This window comes from Elgaria multicarinata, chromosome 6, assembly GCF_023053635.1.
Source record: "Elgaria multicarinata webbii isolate HBS135686 ecotype San Diego chromosome 6, rElgMul1.1.pri, whole genome shotgun sequence".
Classification (NCBI taxonomy): Eukaryota; Metazoa; Chordata; class Lepidosauria; order Squamata; family Anguidae; genus Elgaria; species Elgaria multicarinata.
This window is the reverse complement of record NC_086176.1, coordinates 121,420,834-121,437,711: the sequence shown is the minus strand read 5'-3', so window position 1 is coordinate 121,437,711 and position 16,878 is coordinate 121,420,834. Positions and strand designations below refer to the sequence as shown.

Below are 16,878 nucleotides of genomic sequence, written 5' to 3'. Positions count from 1 at the left end.
AGCACGCACAGCAGTGTGCTGTTGCTGGGGAAATCCCTTCCACAGGCACGTGCCCAGCTGCCGTGAGGACTGGAGCTCTGCCCAGAGGGAAGCCTGAGCGGAGTGGGGTGGCAGAAGATGTCGCCGTCCCTGCTAATCCGACAGGCCCGGATATGGCCCTGTGCACTATGGGCTCCACTGCACTGCTGGCCTCCAGGGAGAAGGCAGGCTCAGGGTGGGAAGGGAGCAGGTCTGTCCCAAGGAAGGAGGGAAGGCAGGCAAGGCGGCAGGCAGGCAGGTAGGCCTCACTGGGCCTGGGCGCAAAGCAAGGCAGGCAACTGATGGCCTTCCCTAGTGGGGGAGGTTAGGCCGGGGGAGGGTTATAGTACCTGCCCTGCTCTTCCTCCGTGGCTTGGAGTGCAAAGAAGGTGAAGGCAATGGGGCGCCCCTTCAGCAGCTCCAAGCAGGGGCAGGGGAGAGGGAGAAGAGCTCCCTCAATGTGGGAGACAAAAGGGGGCTGCTTGGGGTCAGAGGTCCCGTGCTGCCGGGCTGCTGCTTCTAGGCCAAACCTGAGTTTAATCATTAAGCCTCAAGCCATGGCAACCATCCTGTCTCTGGTGGCTCCTCAGAACTAAATCGGAGCTGCCGTTTAATGATTTAAAAGGTGTTCATTTGGGAGTGAAGCGGCTGGCAGCCCTCCTCCCAGCTTAAGCAGGAAGGCACCAGCGGGGAGGCCGCTGGAGCACTGGCCTGGCGTCCCCTGCACTGCCCGGCACAGCGATGCTGAGGGGAAATGGTTATTGGCTTGAAAGGGCTATTCAGGGGAGGGGGAGGGAGCCTTCTGCCTGGAGGACAACAGGCCTGCCAGAGAGAAGTGAGGCCTTCGTGTCCTGGGCACAGCTCTGCCTGGCATGCCGAGCCCAGCTGCCGAGGTGGCCAGGAGAGGTCTCTGGTGCTCTTCCAATGGTGGGAAGAAACCTCTTTCCCCAGGCACAGAGCAGCCGAATGCTGGGGTGTTTCTGAGCACAGCAGCTACAGTGCCTGTTCACCTAGAAGCTGCACTGGGTTACAGGAGGCTGGAGGAGGGTGGGGGGGGAGGGGGAGGAGGAGGCGGCCTTCCTTTCCTCCTGCCAGAAAGGGAGCGCTGGTGTGGCAGGGAGACTGCTGGGGAGGCCAGCCTGACGGAACACGAGGGAGGCAGGCAGGCAGGGCGGGAGGAAGGGTGAAGCCACGCAGTGGCATTTTCCTCTGCACCCGTGTCTGTGCGGCTGCCAGCTGAGGATAAGCTTTCATGCATCCAATAGAAGTGGACTTCAGACCATGAACGCTTACGCCAATGGTTACAAGTTAGTCTCTAAGGTGCCACAAGCCTCTTTGTTGTTTTTGGGAAGGAGGAGGAGGAGGAGGACCCAGTACGGGGTGCATTTCCTGCACTCCCCAGGAGAGGACAGTGGGAGTGGCCGAAGGGGCAGTGAGGTCCAATGGCTTCAGTCTGTAGAAATGTATCAGGGACTGCGGGACTGGAACTCAGCCCCTTCCTCCGCATTGTCTGCACCGAGTCTTCCGTCTACACACAATGTTCGTCTGTGCTGCATCCAGACTCCCCCCCCCCGCGCCCACAAGCTTTGCCTACAGAATCTGCTCTCAGATCCAGAGGGCAAGACTGGGTCCTGCCATAGGGGGGAGGAGAGGGGGGAGTGTCAGTGTCTGTGTGTACTCTGTGCTTAGTCCCAGGTGGCGGGGAGGAGTTCTGCAGCCCCCATGTCGCCGTCCTCCTCCTCCTCTTCTCTCTCTCTCTCTTTCTCAGAAGGACTCTTCGTCACGGACTATTTCACCCGGACCCCTCGCAAGCTGAACCCCTTCCGCTCCTTCACGAGCATCGAGCTCTTCCACTTCCGCATCCCCGAGGACACGGCTGTGGCCGTCTGGAACCTCATCACCTTCAAAGAGCAGGGGGGCACTTTTGGGGACCACTGCCCAGATCGAAGCATCACCGTGTGAGTCGGGGGAGCGCAGCAGGGGGCCGCTCCACGCCCTGCTTTTCTTGCCTCTTTTGCGTGCTCAGTCCCAGGCAGCTGCTCCCATGTCCAGGGTTTCCCAAAACTGGCCTGGCTGCTTCTTCCAGGGCCAAGAGACCAGTGCCTGAGAAGGCTTTGCCTTCCATCCTGCCGCGGCGAGACCATCATGTCACGTCTCCCCCTATATATCCCCCAACCTTCTGGCCAATTGGAAACAAGGGGAATTCCTGTCGGGATTCCCACCACAAGCATCTGCTAGTCTTGCGCGGGACTCGCCACCTCCGAGTCCCCCGAACTGTGGTGATCAAGCGGCTGTGGCCCTCTGGGGCCTGCTGGGATGGGGCTCTGCTGGCATCTTGATTTTATTCACTGTGAAGTTTGTGCCCCACTTCTCTGCCCTGGAGGACTTCAGGGGGAGGGGGCTTGTCTTTTCATGCCCCATGCGCGCCTGTAGCCGTTGAGCTGCCTCTCAGGCCGCCTACTCCTGGGGGGGAAGCTTGTGGGTCTGGCCCAACCCTTGCGGACAAGTAATGGGCAAAATGGGTCTCTGCTGCCTGAAATGTTCACTGAGCCCCCACATGACTCATCCTTTGCGTCGTCCACACCAAGCCGCTCACACACATGTGCAGTGCTGAGAATCGATATTAATAACCCAGCATTGAAATGAAATGTTCTACGAGTAAGTGGAAGACAGAACCACTTGCCCAGAGCCTTCAGCCCCCGCCCCTTCAGAAGAAAAGGAGCGGGTGGGTAAAAGAACCAGTTGCAAATCCAAAGCCCCGTCTCCCTCAGCAGAAGCCAGGAGGACCTGGGAGGAGGAGGGGGAGGGGGAGGAGCACCCCAATCCTTCCCCTCCCTCTCCCCCTCCCCCTCCCTGTGGGAGATGCCAGGCCAGGCCAGCAGCCAGGGGAGAGGGGGAGCGTGATTTGGGCACGCCAATAAGAGCTGACACATTGCAAGTGGGAACCAGGATGGACCAGTCACACTTTGGTTCAGCCACTCAAGCTGACCTGCCACAGAGGTCCTGAAGCCCCCTGCCCTGGGTTGCATGAGAAGTGGGTGCAGAAATGCTCCTCTGTTTGATTCCAGAGCAAGACCTGCCTGAGCCTCGGAGCGGATGGGCCACCAGCCAAGGTGCCCTGGGAAGGCCAGGCTCTCTTTCCTGGGAGGCTTGAAATGAGAGGCTGGGCAGGAATTGGTTACGGCTGTGGCACAGGAGACTACTGCCCTGCCCAAAGGAGGGGGTTAGACTAGATGACCCCTAAGGACCCCTTCCAACTCCCTCTCCAAAGTGATGAGAGCCTCCCTTTGGACCCTTCCAATATCCTCTTTGGCTCCATGCTTCCTTCTCAACCCAAGTCCCCCTGAAGTCTGCTCTCAGCGTCTCCCTCCTCTCTTACACATACCCTAATCCATGCCCTCCCCCGCTGTTGGCTCCATCCCTTACCTTCCCCCCTTTCCTTGGCAGGTATTTCCGCTCTGGGGCGCCCCCCGTCATTAACCCACAGCGCACCCACTTCCCCAGGGACACGGCCGTGCCAGGCTCCTTTTCCCTCACTCTCACCTGGACCTTGCCAAACAGGACCACGGGGGTCTTCAACATCACCGGCCCACTGCCAGGGGACTGGTTCCTGGCTGCCCACCTGCCCAGAGAGCAGGGCAAGATCTCCGTCAAGGTGAGACTCTGGAAGACCTGTGCCAGGCGCTTGGCCGGGCCGATTGGCGGGCGCCTCGATGCCCCCGAGGCAGAAGGAAGGAAGGCCTGGGAGGAAAGGCATTTGTGTGTCCATGGTGGAGGGAAGCGGCCCTCAGAGGCCAAGGGCTATGCCTGGCTTCTGGCCCCCTTTGCAGCCCAGAGGCCTGGGAATCAGGCCCACCAAGGCCATGCTGGCTTTGGTTTGCGTACCCAGAGACGTCCCGGGGAGCTGCGCTGGCAATGGACGCGGGATCCCTGCAGGGTCTGCAGCGGGCCTGGCGCCTTCTAACCGCCCCCCCTCCCACCTGCAGGGACTCGCCGAGGACTGCCAGTACCTCTTCCAGCCCCAGCTCATTGTCCAGCGCCTCGTGGGGATCGCGGTGCTGTACCCAGGCTACGTGACTGAACACGTCCTCTCCCCCCACAGCCCTTCCCTACTGTACAAGTGAGTGCTGGAGAGGGGGCGGAGGGGGGAAGGCGCTTCCCCTGGGGAGGGAGAAACAGCGCCTGCTCAGGGAGGGGGGCTGGGGAGGCCAAAGGGGCCCCTCCGGGCCTCACTGTCCCCTGCGCAGCTGAGGGCAGAAGGAAACAGCACGGGGGAGCCAGAGGGGGGGGGGGAGAATCGATCAGAAGAGCCACCCCATTGGGCTGCATTCATACAGGTCACAGCATTTCTTGGCAAAAATATGGGTCCCCCGGTTGGTGCAGAAGTGCCCTTGCCTCCCACTGGGAGCGACGTGCCCACGGCATGTGGCAAAGAGAGATGCAGAGCCCAGAACCAATCCTCCTGCCTCCCTGACAGAGAAGAAAGAGCCTTCCTCCAGCCGCCCAGAGCAAGTGGCGGGCACGCCCCCCCCCCCGAAGAGCTCTCAACTGAAGACCTCTCTCTCCCCCACCCACCCACCCACCAGGGTCTTCATCCCCAGCTACACCTCCCGGGTGCTGGTGCAGCTGCGCAGCTGCCACGGAGCCAACCAGAGCGGGGAGGGCTGCCCGCTGTGGCTGAAGGTGCGGGGCAAGGCGCCCCCCCTGCACAACTCCACCGCCGTCAACTGCCGGGAGCGCATGCCCTGCCGCCTGGCTCTGGAGCTGCCCTTCTGGCAGAACTGGTATTACGTGCTGGTCGAGAAGGGCCCGGCCGGGGCCGGCAGCATCAGCTTCCAGCTGGTGGTGCAACTGAAGGGTGAGTGGGGAGGGGGGCAGGGGAGGGGGCCCCTAAAATGCCCGTGCGGCAAGCAGGGAGGCAGGCAGAAGGTTCGGTCCCTGGCAGCACCTCCACTTCGAAACAGAGCTCCAGGAGCAGGTGACGGCAGAGCCCCTTCTCTGCACAGGCCCCCAGGGAGACCTGCCTGGGCTTAGATGGACGACTGGCCTGGCCTGGCCTGGGCAAAGCAGCAGCTCTGTGGGCCACTGAAAGGGCGAAAAGCGGGGGGGGGGGGAGAGAGAGAGAGAGAGAGAGAGAGAGCATGTGTTGGAGACAGAAGGTGGGGCCAGCAGGACGCCAGGGTCCCCGAGCCTTCCATGTTCTTCCCCTCGCCGTCCAGCCCAAACGGTATTCAGTGCAGGGCGTACAAAGCATCATCATCTCAAAAGAGATAAAACAGGGAACGCTAAACAAGAGCAGCAGCAGCAGCAGCCCTAGTAGTGAGAAGACCCTGGCCCTGGCACTGCCCCCCCCCCCCACACACACACAGAAGGAAAAGGGTTCCTGGGCTTGTGTTGTGGAAGTCAACAAAGACCAAGCCCTGGGGACGTCCTAAGAGGCCGGTCCACCAAGAAGGTGGCATCAGGGCAGAGAATTCCAGATGTCCGGCAGGCATCCGTTGACCTTCGGGCCAGAAAGGCCGCAGGGGTGAGCCCCACCCTGGACTCCACACAGCTGGGGAGGCCACGCTACCCTCCCAGGCAGTTGCAGTCTTAGAAGGGTCCATAATGGGTCCATCTTAGGGAAAGGGGCTTCTATGGGGAAAGATCTGGAAGGCAACGGATGAAGGCAACCTCTGGAAAGGGATGGGCCAAAATGAGAGGAGGCCTGGTCTGCCAAGAGCGATCCCTTTCCAGGAAAGTGGAGAGTGCCATGGGGGGGGGGGGCTGCTGCCGGGTGGTGATCCCACGGCCTGACTCTGGCCTGCCTCCCACAGACTGCTCCCAGCCAGGCCTCAGCCGAACCCTCTTCCAGGTGCCGGGTTCCAACCTGAACATGCCTCACTCCTTTGGCTCCCCGGGGGGGTTGGCCCTGGCAGACATCCCGCCCCCCTCCCTTCCGAACAGCACCCGGCACGTGGCGCCCGGCCCGCCTCCCGCAGCCAGCGAGCACTGCTGGCCCATCCGGCCCACCCTGCGCAATGAGCTGGACACGTTCTCCGTGCACTTCTACATCTTCTTCGGCCCAAACGTCTCTGTGCCCCCTGACCGGCCGGCCATCTTTGCCATCAACCTTCTGCCCGTGTTGGACAGTGGTGGCACCCTCAACATGGAGCTCAAGCTGAACGTGGTGAGCCTGAGGCCCGGGGGGACACGCAGCCAGCTGGGCCCGGGCCAGAGGGCCTCCACCGGGGATGGGGAAAGAGGCCCCCAGCCTGGGCCTGTGGGGAGGGAAGTGGGGCATGGTTGGGCAACGTGGTGGGAGGGCAAGGAGGCCGAGGGCCGGACACCGCCAGTGAGGGGCATCGGCAGGAGGAAGCGGCCCCTCCCTTCCCCAATATTTAAATATCCCTCCTTTCTGTGCCAGATGGGACCCTCAAGGCGGCTAACACACATGACTGAAACGAGAGCAGCCGCCTTTTACAAAATAGTAACACGACAGGGTGTCTGTTTCCGTAGTCCTCTCTGCGGGGGGAGAACGCCACCGTGTTCGCATGCTTGAACCATGAGGTCCCTTTGGCATCCGAAGAGAATGCATCGGTCACCTGTGAGACAGGTAAGGGCCAGGCCACAGCCACCCCTGCCCTGCCCTGCCCTGCCCTGCCCTGCCCTGCCCTGCCCTGCCCTGCCCTGCCCTGGGGGCCATTCCAGCAGGCAAAGGCTGCTGTAGCATGTAGCTGCTGCTGCTCCTGGCTTGCAAGGATACCGTTCTTGTTGTAGCGGAGAGCAGCAGGCAAGCAAGCAGGAGCTCCAACCTGGGGGTGGGGGTGGGGCTCCTCAGCCCCCTTGCTCACCTGCCGCTTTTCCTTGGCAGAGCTGCTGGCGGGGTTCCTCCTGTCCATCAACGCCACCGCCCCCCTCACCCGCTTGCGGATTCCCTACCCACAGACGGGGAGCTGGTACCTGAGTCTGCGCTCCCTGTGCACCACGGATCGGGGGTAAGACAGCCAGGCAAGGCAGCCTGCTTTGTGGCCTCCACAAATGATCTGAACGACACAAGCGCTCCCCATCTGTGCCTGTTTTGCAATGTTTATGCTGCTTCAGATGGCCGTACAGGCTGAGGGACCAAGAGTTGAGCAGGGCCATGCAGAGTCCTTGACTGGAAACCTGCCACAACCCCGCCCCCGGCTCCTGGGATGGCATCAGGAGTCCCCCGCGACCTCTGAGTCCACTTGGCTTTTCCTGTGGCCCTGTGGCTTCCAGGCAGAGGGAGTGCAGGGGCTCCAGCCCAGCCCAGCGCAGCCCCGCTAGAGGACACAGGCAGGCCCAGCACTTGCTCAGGGAGGTGGGAGGGCTTGGGGGCAGCAAGTGGAGGTCTGGGCCGACCCCCTGGCTGGCACACGCCCTTCTTCTGCAAAGGTCCTTCATGCCTTCCACTGAGGCCCCTGCATGCTGGCATCCACTTTGCAGAAAGGGAAGGAACCCTGGCCCAAGATGGCCTCTTCCCAGACAAGGGCAGACTTTTCTGCATCCCCGAGGCCTCCTTTATCTTGGCCCCAGAGGCAGAACGCGAGGCCTGGTTCAAAAGAGAGTGGGGCCCCAGATGCGCTATGGCAACGCTTTCGTCACACATGGGAATAAGAATGTGCAGCCCTCTGGGACTTCCCCGCCCACTATGGCAATCAACACCAACACTGTCCACCAGTCCTCAGCAGGTGGGCATGCGTGCGGGCGAGGAGCCAGCATAGCCACGGTCTGGCCAGAAACAGATGGGCAGGACCCCCCTTCCCTCTGTCTTGGTCTTCTTCAGATGTGTCTTAAGCCAAGAATTGTGGCTTTATATAGCTAGGTCATTAGTCCAGCTGTTGGCCAGGCCACTCGAACGGAGGCATGACGTCCCCTGTTCCCATTCAAGCTGCAGCAAGTGCAAGAGAAGGCGTCTCCCTCTGCCCAGGCGTGGAGGAGGCAGCCCTGAATCCGTAGGACCGACTGTGGCCGAATCTACACCAAGCAGGATATTGCACCATGGAAGTGGTATGTAACAGGCAGGAGCCCCAGACTAGACCGCGTTCATACTGCTATATCCTGCTTGGTGTGGCTCCTGCCTTTTATATGCCGCTCTCATAGTGCAATGTCCTGCTTGGTGTAGATTAATCCCCCCCCCCATGTTCATCCTCACTTCCATCCTGCCACCAGTTAAGCGACCCACACCCCAATACTTCCTGGAAACCTTCCAAGCCCCTGGCCAGGTGCAGGATTACGAGGGGCCACGGAAGGAGCCCGAGGCACACGCACCCCAAACAGGCCCTGGGACCAGCAGCCGCCCTCCCCCCCCCCCCGCGCCTCGGCCCCCCTGGCGCCCCGCTAACCGGCAGCCTCCCTTCCGCCCAGACTGGAGCCCTGCGCCAACGTGACGGCCGAGGTGTACCTGCGCACCTACCTCTCCCCCTGCCTCAACGACTGCGGCCCTTACGGCCAGTGCAAGCTGCTGCGCACCAACAACTACCTGTACGCCGCCTGCGAGTGCAAAGCCGGTGAGTTGGGATGGCGCCGGGGAGGCGGAGCTCAGGGGCCCTTCGCTGCGGCATCCCGAAAGCCGAGGCGGTCGAGGGGCCTCCCAGGGGGGCGGGGGGTTTGGCCTGCTCCAACAGAGCCTCGCCTCTTGATTCCAGAGCTGGTCGCGAGAGTTCAGTGGCGAGGTAAAGGCTCTCTGCACGTGCTCAGGGGCACTCCCTACACGCGTCCCAGGCTCAGGCTGCCCCCGAGCATCGCGGACGCCTTCCGGCCCGAGCTCCGGCGCCTAGTCAGCCCCACCTTCAGTGTATCAACTCCCGGGCTCGGGGGGGGGGGGAGAGGGAGAGGGAGGCTCTTTCCCACGGCGCCCTTCATGGGCGCCCCCAGGCCCGGCTTCCCCTTGCAGGCTCTCAGCGGGGGACACGGAGAGAGAGCTGGGCGCTGGCCTGCCTGCCTGCCTGCCTGCCTGCCTCCATCCCGGCCAGAAGAGGCTGGCGGGGGGGCGGGGGGAGGTGCAGGACGGCAGGAGCCGCCAGTTCGACTTGCGAGGCAGCCTGGCCGAGGCCCCCGCAGGCTTCTGTGCCTGACTCCGGACACCCACCCACCCCGCATCCCTCCATCCCCCCCCCCCCCAGGCTGGAGCGGCTGGGGCTGCACGGACAACGCCGCCGCCTTCTCCTACGGCTTCCAGCTGCTCTCCACGCTGCTCCTGTGCCTCAGCAACCTCATGTTCGTCCCGCCCGTGGTCATCGCTGTGCGGAGCAGCTACCTGCTGGAGGCGGCCGTCTACGCCTTCACCATGTTCTTCTCCACCGTGAGTGATGCTTTGGGGGGCTGCTCTGGGAGCCCCACTGCGGGGGGGGGTCGCGGGGAGGAGGAGCAGCCCCCCACACCCATGTCCAGGCTTTCTCAGGACGTCTTGCCCAGGGGAGGTCTTTAGCTGGGAAAAGGGGACCGAGTGCAGCCCTTTGAAGAGGGCCGGGGGTGGGGGGAGGTCTTCTGGCCCCCTCCTCCAAGCACGTCTCTAATCCCCCTTCCAAGCCATTCCCATGCGAGGCCCGTGCAGGAGCTTCTGGCAGTGAAATCCTGCAAGGGAACCGGGCTTTGCATGGAGGAGGAGGAGGATCAGGCCCCGCTTTGGTCAGCTTCCAACGGGCTGCCAATCCCTTCCCGTGGATGACCTCAGACTAGGTGGAAGAATTCTGCCTCCCCCCAGGCATCATTTAGATGTTCATGAGTTTCACTCCGGTCCTTTAGAAGTTCTTCTCCTAAACCAAGAAGCCACAAACACTTTATTCTAGGTGAGAACGGACTGGCACACTGATTTGGGGTGGGAGGCTGGACTGCGTCAGCCTGCAGCTGAGTCCCTCCAGATAGAGAGCTGGACGTCAGAGAAGGGGGTCTAACCGAGCCTTGTCCCTGACATGCTGCTTTTCTAAGTGCAGGGAGTTGCTTTGTACAGAGGAGCTCTCGAACCTGGGAGCTCTTCCGCACTTTCCCTCTCAATGGCCCGGCTCAGACTCCCAGTGCAAGTGGGCAAAGGCCCCGAGGACACGGCCCGCATGTCAGCAGCATTTGGGGCTAACCAAGCAATGGACCAGCATCTTCTGGCCCAAAAAGACGACCAAAAGGCAAACAAGAAGCACCTGTTTGGACGAGGAGCAATCCTGGGAGAGCAGCGTTCTGCTCTCGTCTGCCTTGCCTGGCTGGCTCCATGTTCTGCTCTCCTCCGTGGTGCCTTCCACTGCCGCCACCGAACCAGCCGCCACTCGTGCTTTCTGCTCTGCGTTTGCCAGGTGTTCCTAAGCGGTCCCTTCTCCTCCAGCCTTCTGAGGGGCAGCTGGTCTTCCCCGCGACCCCAGAGAGTGGAGAAGGAGTTTAGTTATGTATTATTTTTTACTACATTACTATAGTGCCCACTAACCAGAGCTCTCTGGGCAGTTTACAGTAAGTTAAAACCATAAAATACAACACAATAAAACATAGTATGAAATTTTAAATGTTTGAAAACACTAAGTAAAACCCAGGAGCAGTTACAGCCCAGGGAAAGCCTGAATGAAAAGGTGTCTTTTCAGGAGGTGTTTAAAAGATGCCACATTTCCTGCCCCCTGAACTGCACGAGGGAGGCTTTTCCAGAGGGTGGGGGCCGCTACCAAGAAGGCCCAACGTTGAAGTTCTTCATGGCGACATTCTGCTCACTTTGGAATGACCAGCAAGAGCTCCTCTGACAATCTTATAGGTTGCCTGAGTGTATATCTATCTATGGGAAGGTGGTCTGCTAGGTATCCTGGGGCTTTATAGGATATTAATAGTATAACCTTGTACATGGCAGCCTATCGGGATGCATGATTGGTCACTTCAACTTCTGCTCCTAGCAAAGAACCTGGTCAAATGACCTCTGCATCATTCAGGACTCTCTGTTTACAAGCCAGAATCACCAGAGGTGATGCTCAGCCTCTGCATTGTGCTGGCAAGTCCCCGCCCACCCCTCCCCAATCAAACCTGGAACTCACTAAATCCACAGCACCCAGGTCCCCAGCAAGAATGTGGCTCCAGGAAAGGCCCTGGGCAGAGAAGCAGACATGACGGACACCTCTGTGTGGGTCATGTGGACACACTCCATCCACCATTGTGTAGAAGTGAAGACCTGCAGTGGAGTGACCCCCCAGGGGTTCATGGAGAGGCAGGTGTTAGGCCCAAGGCGGCTAGCTGGACATGGCAGTGGGGAGCACGTTCACTGGCTGGCCCTGGGTCTGGCTTGGCCTGGGGCTGCCTTCCACAGCTCCTGGAAGAGGCTGCATGGGTGGGGTGAGGAGGGTCTTTGCACGGCTGACCCACGCTCTTCCCTCCCACTAGTTCTACCACGCCTGTGACCAGCCAGGCATCGTGGTCTTTTGCATCATGGACTACGACGTGCTGCAGTTCTGTGACTTCTTGGGCTCCCTCATGTCTGTTTGGGTCACCGTCATTGCCATGGCTCGGCTCCAGCCGGTTATCAAACAGGTAAGGGAGGGGAGGGAGGGGAAGGGATGGTGCCATTGGGTCTTCCAGCCAGAGGCCGAGGCCAGAAGGGCAGGGGAAGGACTCCCATGAGATCGCATCTCTTTCCTTCTTACTGTTCCTAAATGCCTCATAGACAAATTCTCTCTAGGCATTCTGCAGACTAGAACGCGGTCCCAGTGAAAAACCAGCACAGCCCTGGCAGCCAAGTGCCAAATGCCATAATAGTGAGGAGCTTGGGAGGTTGATAGTAAAAGAAAATGGTTTTTTAAAAGATCAGGATACCCTGAAGTATAGAAGTAGAGCTTCCAAATCACAGGAGGTCCTGGTTCCTCTCTATTCGGCCCTGGTTAGGCCTCATCTAGAGTATTGTGTCCAGTTCTGGGCTCCACAATTCAAGAAGGATGCAGACAAGCTGGAGCGTGTTCAGAAGAGGGCAACCAGGATGATCAGGGGTCTGGAAACAAAGCCCTGTGTGGAGAGACTGAAAGAACTGGGCATGTTTAGCCTGGAGAAGAGAAGATTGAGGGGAGATGTGATAGCACTCTTCAAATACTTAAAAGGTTGTCGCACAGAGGAGGGCCAGGATCTCTTCTCGATCCTCCCAGAGTGCAGGACACGGAATAACGGGCTCAAGTTAAAAGAAGCCAGATTCCGGCTGGACATCAGGAAAAACTTCCTGACTGTTAGAGCAGTGTGACGGTGGAATCAGTTACTTAGGGAGGTTGTGGGCTCTCTCACACTAGAGGCCTTCAAGAGGCAGCTGGACAATCCTCTGTCAGGGATGCTTTAGGGTGGATTCCTGCATTGAGCAGGGGGTTGGACTCAATGGCCTTGTAGGCTCCTTCCAACTCTGCTATTCTATGATTCTATGAAGAAATGCCTGGCTGCAAAAGCAATGCACAGGTTGCCCGGTGCCATTTTTGATGCTGAGGCCTGCAGCACTGTCCGCTTTGCCTGGCTCCTGCTCAGCAGAGTTTCTGGGTCCCTTGCTAGCCCAGCTACTTGGGTCTCCCTTCCTTTTGAGAAAGCAAAGGGTGATGCCAGGACCTGAATCTGGGGTGTTCTGCATGCAACCAGCCGCTGAGCCTCCTGGGTCCCCCAAGAGGAGGAGGATCAAGCCCTGTTGGGGATTCACGCACACACCCTCTCCTCCCTGGGCAGGTGCTGTACCTGCTGGGCGCCATGCTCCTCTCCATGGCCTTGCAGCTGGATCGACACGGCCTCTGGAACCTGCTGGGACCCAGCCTCTTTGCCTTGGGGATCATGGCCATTGCTTGGGTAAGGACATGCTGCTCTTTGCTCCCTTCCTCACTCCGAAAGGCGAAACCTGGATCCCGGGTCCCAATCCCTTTGCGTTGCACAAACGCTACACCTGAGCCCTTCTCACCTCTAACGTTTAGGAGTTCAGCATCCTGTTCTCCAGTCTACCCCACCCATCCCTTGACAGTCTTCCTAGCGTTGCTGCCCCACTGATGTCACTAGGCTCACACTGCTGGGGTTCTATGGGGACAGGTTGGGAGAGAAACATGCAAAGCGGCCTGGCTAAGGCCTGACACTGCTTGTTCTGGTTCAATCCAGGGGCGGGGAGCTTTGCTTACAGGGGCAGTCATAATGGGGTGGGGTGGGGTGTACAACCTCTGCCCTCATTTTAGTCTTTTGTCCTGCTTACAATTCCAAGGGGTGAATTAGAGGCTGAATGGGGTAGAAGACCACCACTGACTTCTGGCAAAGCGTCACCTCTTCCATCTGAGAATAAGGCTGCAATTCTAAACGCAGGGGGCCTGTTCAGAAGACACCTCAGTCCCTGCTGGTTAAGGTTTTTGGTTAAACAGCAGGGTTTAAGGTGTCTTGTGCAATGCGCTTTGCTAAACCCTGCTCACTCACTAACCCCAGTCAGACCAGCTGCTGCAAGGTTAGTGGTTCTAAACATGGGTTAAACAGTGGCGTGCAACAGCACGGCTTGTGGTTAGTGCAAACCGAGAACCACAGCAGTTTTTGAACAGGCACCGTTACTAGGGAGTAAGCCCTGTTGAGCACAGCAGGACTTGCTTCCTAGGAGAAATGCCAAGTGCCCATGTTTGCATTCACGCGGTTGGCAGCTGTGGTCCGCACAGGGCCACCCTGACCCCCGAAAGGCACAGCCAGGATGCGGCAGAAATGCCCCAACATTGCTGCTGGGCATAGATCGGTGACCCTGAGAGGAAACCCCCCCCCAACACCATCCCCTTGCAATGGCCAGGGGGGGATCTAGCCCTGCCCACCTTCCCCAGGCCCTGGGCCTGGCCTTTGCCCAGCTGCTCCTAACAGGCTCCTCTGGCTCACAGACGGCTCGCAGCATCCGCCGGCGTCACTGCTACCCACCCACGTGGCAGCGCTGGACCTTCTACCTTCTGCCCGGAGCACTGATTGCCGCCGCTGCTGTGCTGCTCTACGCCTTTGTCGAGACGGAGGAGAACTACTTCTACATCCACAGCATCTGGCACATGCTGATTGCTGGCAGCGTGGGCTTCTTGCTGCCCCCTCGGGCCAAGGCCAGTGCCACCAGCCTGGCAGGCCCCCTGCCTCGCAGGAAGGGCTGTGGCTACCAGCTATGCATCAATGAGCAGGAAGAGCTGGGCCTGGTGGACCCCATCGCCGGAGCCTCCGTCACCAGCGTCTGCACCAGCTGATGGAGGGAGGCTGCCTAGGGGGCTCTGGACAGACTGGGTCTGCTCCCTCTCGCAGGGGGCCATGGACACAAATGCCCCACAGCCATAGACACACGTCCCGTTGCTGGGGCTTTGCGCCAAACTCCCCCCCCCCACCTCCCAAGTGTCCTCTGGCCTCCCGTGGCCAATGGAATGTCTGCTCAGATGGCTGGCTGGCGGCTGGCTCTACAGTTACAGGCAGCGGAGAAGGGGGAGCCCTTCCGCCTCCACAGGACCCCCACAATCGGTGATGCAGGACCTGGGCAGGAGGCTGCCTGTGCCACAGTTCCCTCTTGTCCTCCCAACAGCCTCCAATGCACAACTTCTGCAGACCTAGCCATGGGCAGAGCTGGAGCAACAGGAGAAAGGAAAGGCACCTTCCCATGTGCCGCCCTCTCCAACCGCCCAGCGCGAGGGGCGCCGTGCCCCCCAACGGGAGTGGGATTAGGAGCACAGAAGAATGCTGGGCAGCTGCCTCCAGGCTTCCCGGGAGCTTCTGTGGGGTGCAGATGACCCCACAATTCCACACAGGAAGGTTGTGGCATCATCATTACCAGGCTGTAGCCTAGAGCCCTGCTGTGTAGGGCAATGGTCTGCCTGGAGCGTGTCGCCTTCTCCCTCTCTCAGCTGTTTCACGGCTTCCCACACCTCAGACGGCAACGATGCGTTGAAACCTGAGAAGCCCCAGCCCCAGCCCCAGCGAGAGGAAGTGTGCGAGAACAGGAAGTGTGCGAGAACAGCTTGCTTTTGCGAGACCACGTGTGGGCTGCTGGGATCACACAATGGCAGAAAATGCAGCTCCGGCTGATGGCTCAGAGACACTGGGGCCCTGGAGGCTCTTTCACCCTGCAGACATCAAGCCCTGGACCCTGAGAGGAGGTCTTGGTCGGCTTCTACCCACCTCTTCCCCCCACCCACACCAAGCCAAGAGCTGCAGAGGAGAGCTGCCTGCTAGAAGAGGCTGTGTGCATCTGCTGAAGAACCAGAGGCTCAAACTAGCCGGGCAGAGGCGGGCACCTGGGTCATTTCAGCTCACGGCTTGCCACAGCATGTGCAGGCACGATGAAGCTCACCATGGCTGACTGAGGCGGAAGGGCAAGGGAGACCCCCAGTGCTGGATGAAGCCTCCGTGGGCAGGCAGGGACCCTCTCTTGCCTCCCTGGAAGTCCCCCAGGCAGCGTTCCCTTCTTCCCTCCCTCTCAGATACAACTCACAGGCCCACTCAAGGTCATCCGAGGAGCACCCACCCACCCACCCACCCGCCTGGGCCTGCCTCACTCCCTGGGCAGCGTGCTCTCTGACCTCCCCATGGGAAAGGCAGTGGGCCCCTCCCCTCCCCCTGGTGCAGTGGGTCAAATGGCTCTTTGCCAGGGGGCAGGCCAAAGATAAGAGTTCAGAGGTCATCCATAATGCCACCTCTCTCCCCAATCAATGGGGTGGATCAAGGACGTCACAGGCATGCGCTCATGTGCACACACACTGCTTCTGAGGTGTGTCCATTTCCCAGGCACAGAAAGAAAGCATTTATTTTTAATTTTAAAATTAGATTTGTATCCTATCCAATCCTCAAATAAACCAACGGAATAAAACAGCCAATAAAATACAAAATATGGTTGATTGGGGCAAAACGTTCTATATCAGCACAATTCCAGCTCCACTGAGACAAACGCATGAGACGTCTAGAGCGGTGGCAGGGGACGCACGTTCACCACATCAAGCACTGGAACAGCTGGCATCTTCCACAGGGCAAGGAAAGCAGCGGTGCTGTGCAGGGTGGGAACCGCCAGTGTTGGGTGAGATCGGAGGGGGCCTTGACGTCCTGCAAAAGGATGGATTGCGTGCAGTTTGGCTTACTTGGGGTCTGTCACACAGCTCCAGATGCGGGTGAAGGTGGACATGCGTGTGCGTGCGTGGTTGGGCCAAAAGGAAAGCAGGTGGGTGGAGGGGCGAGTACAGGAAGGCAGGTCAAGGTCTGATCTTAGCACACACTAGACCGGGGTGGGCAGGAGGTAGATCTCCAGATGTTTTCAACCTCAACTCCTAAAAGCCGCTGCCACCGCAGGGCCAAAGGTCAGGAACACTCAGGGTTGAAGCCTAAAACATGTGGCCATTACAGTTTGCCCACCCAAGCGCTAGACTGGGGGTTGGGCCCGTGGACACACATGGACATCTGAGCAGCCGTCGTGGGCGCCACCATAACAGGACGGCCACGGTTCAGCCAGAGGCATTGCTGTGAAAGTCAGGTGGCGGCGACAGCAGCAGCAAGAGGCTCCCGCCTGGCTTTGAAGCCATCCCAGCTGCCAGGAAGAAAGTACACACCTGTTTTAAAAGAGAGGGGAGCAGGGCGCCTGGGCGCGCACTGACCACCCTGCACAAGCCCAGCTCCTCTGAGCCCTCGCAGACCCAGGGAAGGGGGTTCTGGAAGCCTTGCTCCGGAAGTTCGTTTCCAGGCACGGACACGGCCTTTTCTGTCGTGGCCCCAATCGTCATATTTCCAGGTGGGGGCGGCGGGGCGGAGCGCCACTTCCACGGCCTCCCTGGGTTGAGACGGACTCCTGGGGGCGCCAAACCCCCCCCCCGCCCCACACAGAGACCTCCTTCAGGCAGCTGTCGAGTGGGGGCGGCGGGCACAGACCCCCGACGGGCAGCCCGGGGGCGGGAGGAGACGGCCCCAGCA

The 16,878-nt window shown here is 60.0% G+C and overlaps 1 protein-coding gene and 1 long non-coding RNA gene across 2 annotated transcripts; one reads left to right on the top strand and one right to left on the bottom strand.

Annotated features, from left to right (window-relative positions):
- Positions 1-890: 890 nt before the first annotated feature.
- Positions 891-14,551, top strand: TMEM8B (transmembrane protein 8B). Its single transcript, XM_063128812.1, has 13 exons — positions 891-945; positions 1,787-1,976; positions 3,466-3,673; positions 4,005-4,138; positions 4,605-4,876; positions 5,835-6,187; positions 6,517-6,613; positions 6,872-6,979; positions 8,373-8,531; positions 9,147-9,325; positions 11,368-11,514; positions 12,676-12,792; positions 13,839-14,551. The coding sequence occupies exons 1-13, from the start codon at positions 891-893 to the stop codon at positions 14,181-14,183; spliced, it is 2,364 nt and encodes a 787-aa protein (XP_062984882.1). The 3' UTR covers positions 14,184-14,551.
- A 1,164-nt stretch (positions 14,552-15,715) lies between these two features.
- Positions 15,716-16,769, bottom strand: LOC134400396 (uncharacterized). Its single transcript, XR_010025578.1, has 2 exons — positions 16,521-16,769; positions 15,716-16,020 (listed from the first exon to the last, which is right to left on the bottom strand). It is a non-coding gene; the product is annotated as an uncharacterized LOC134400396 (long non-coding RNA).
- Positions 16,770-16,878: the final 109 nt, after the last annotated feature.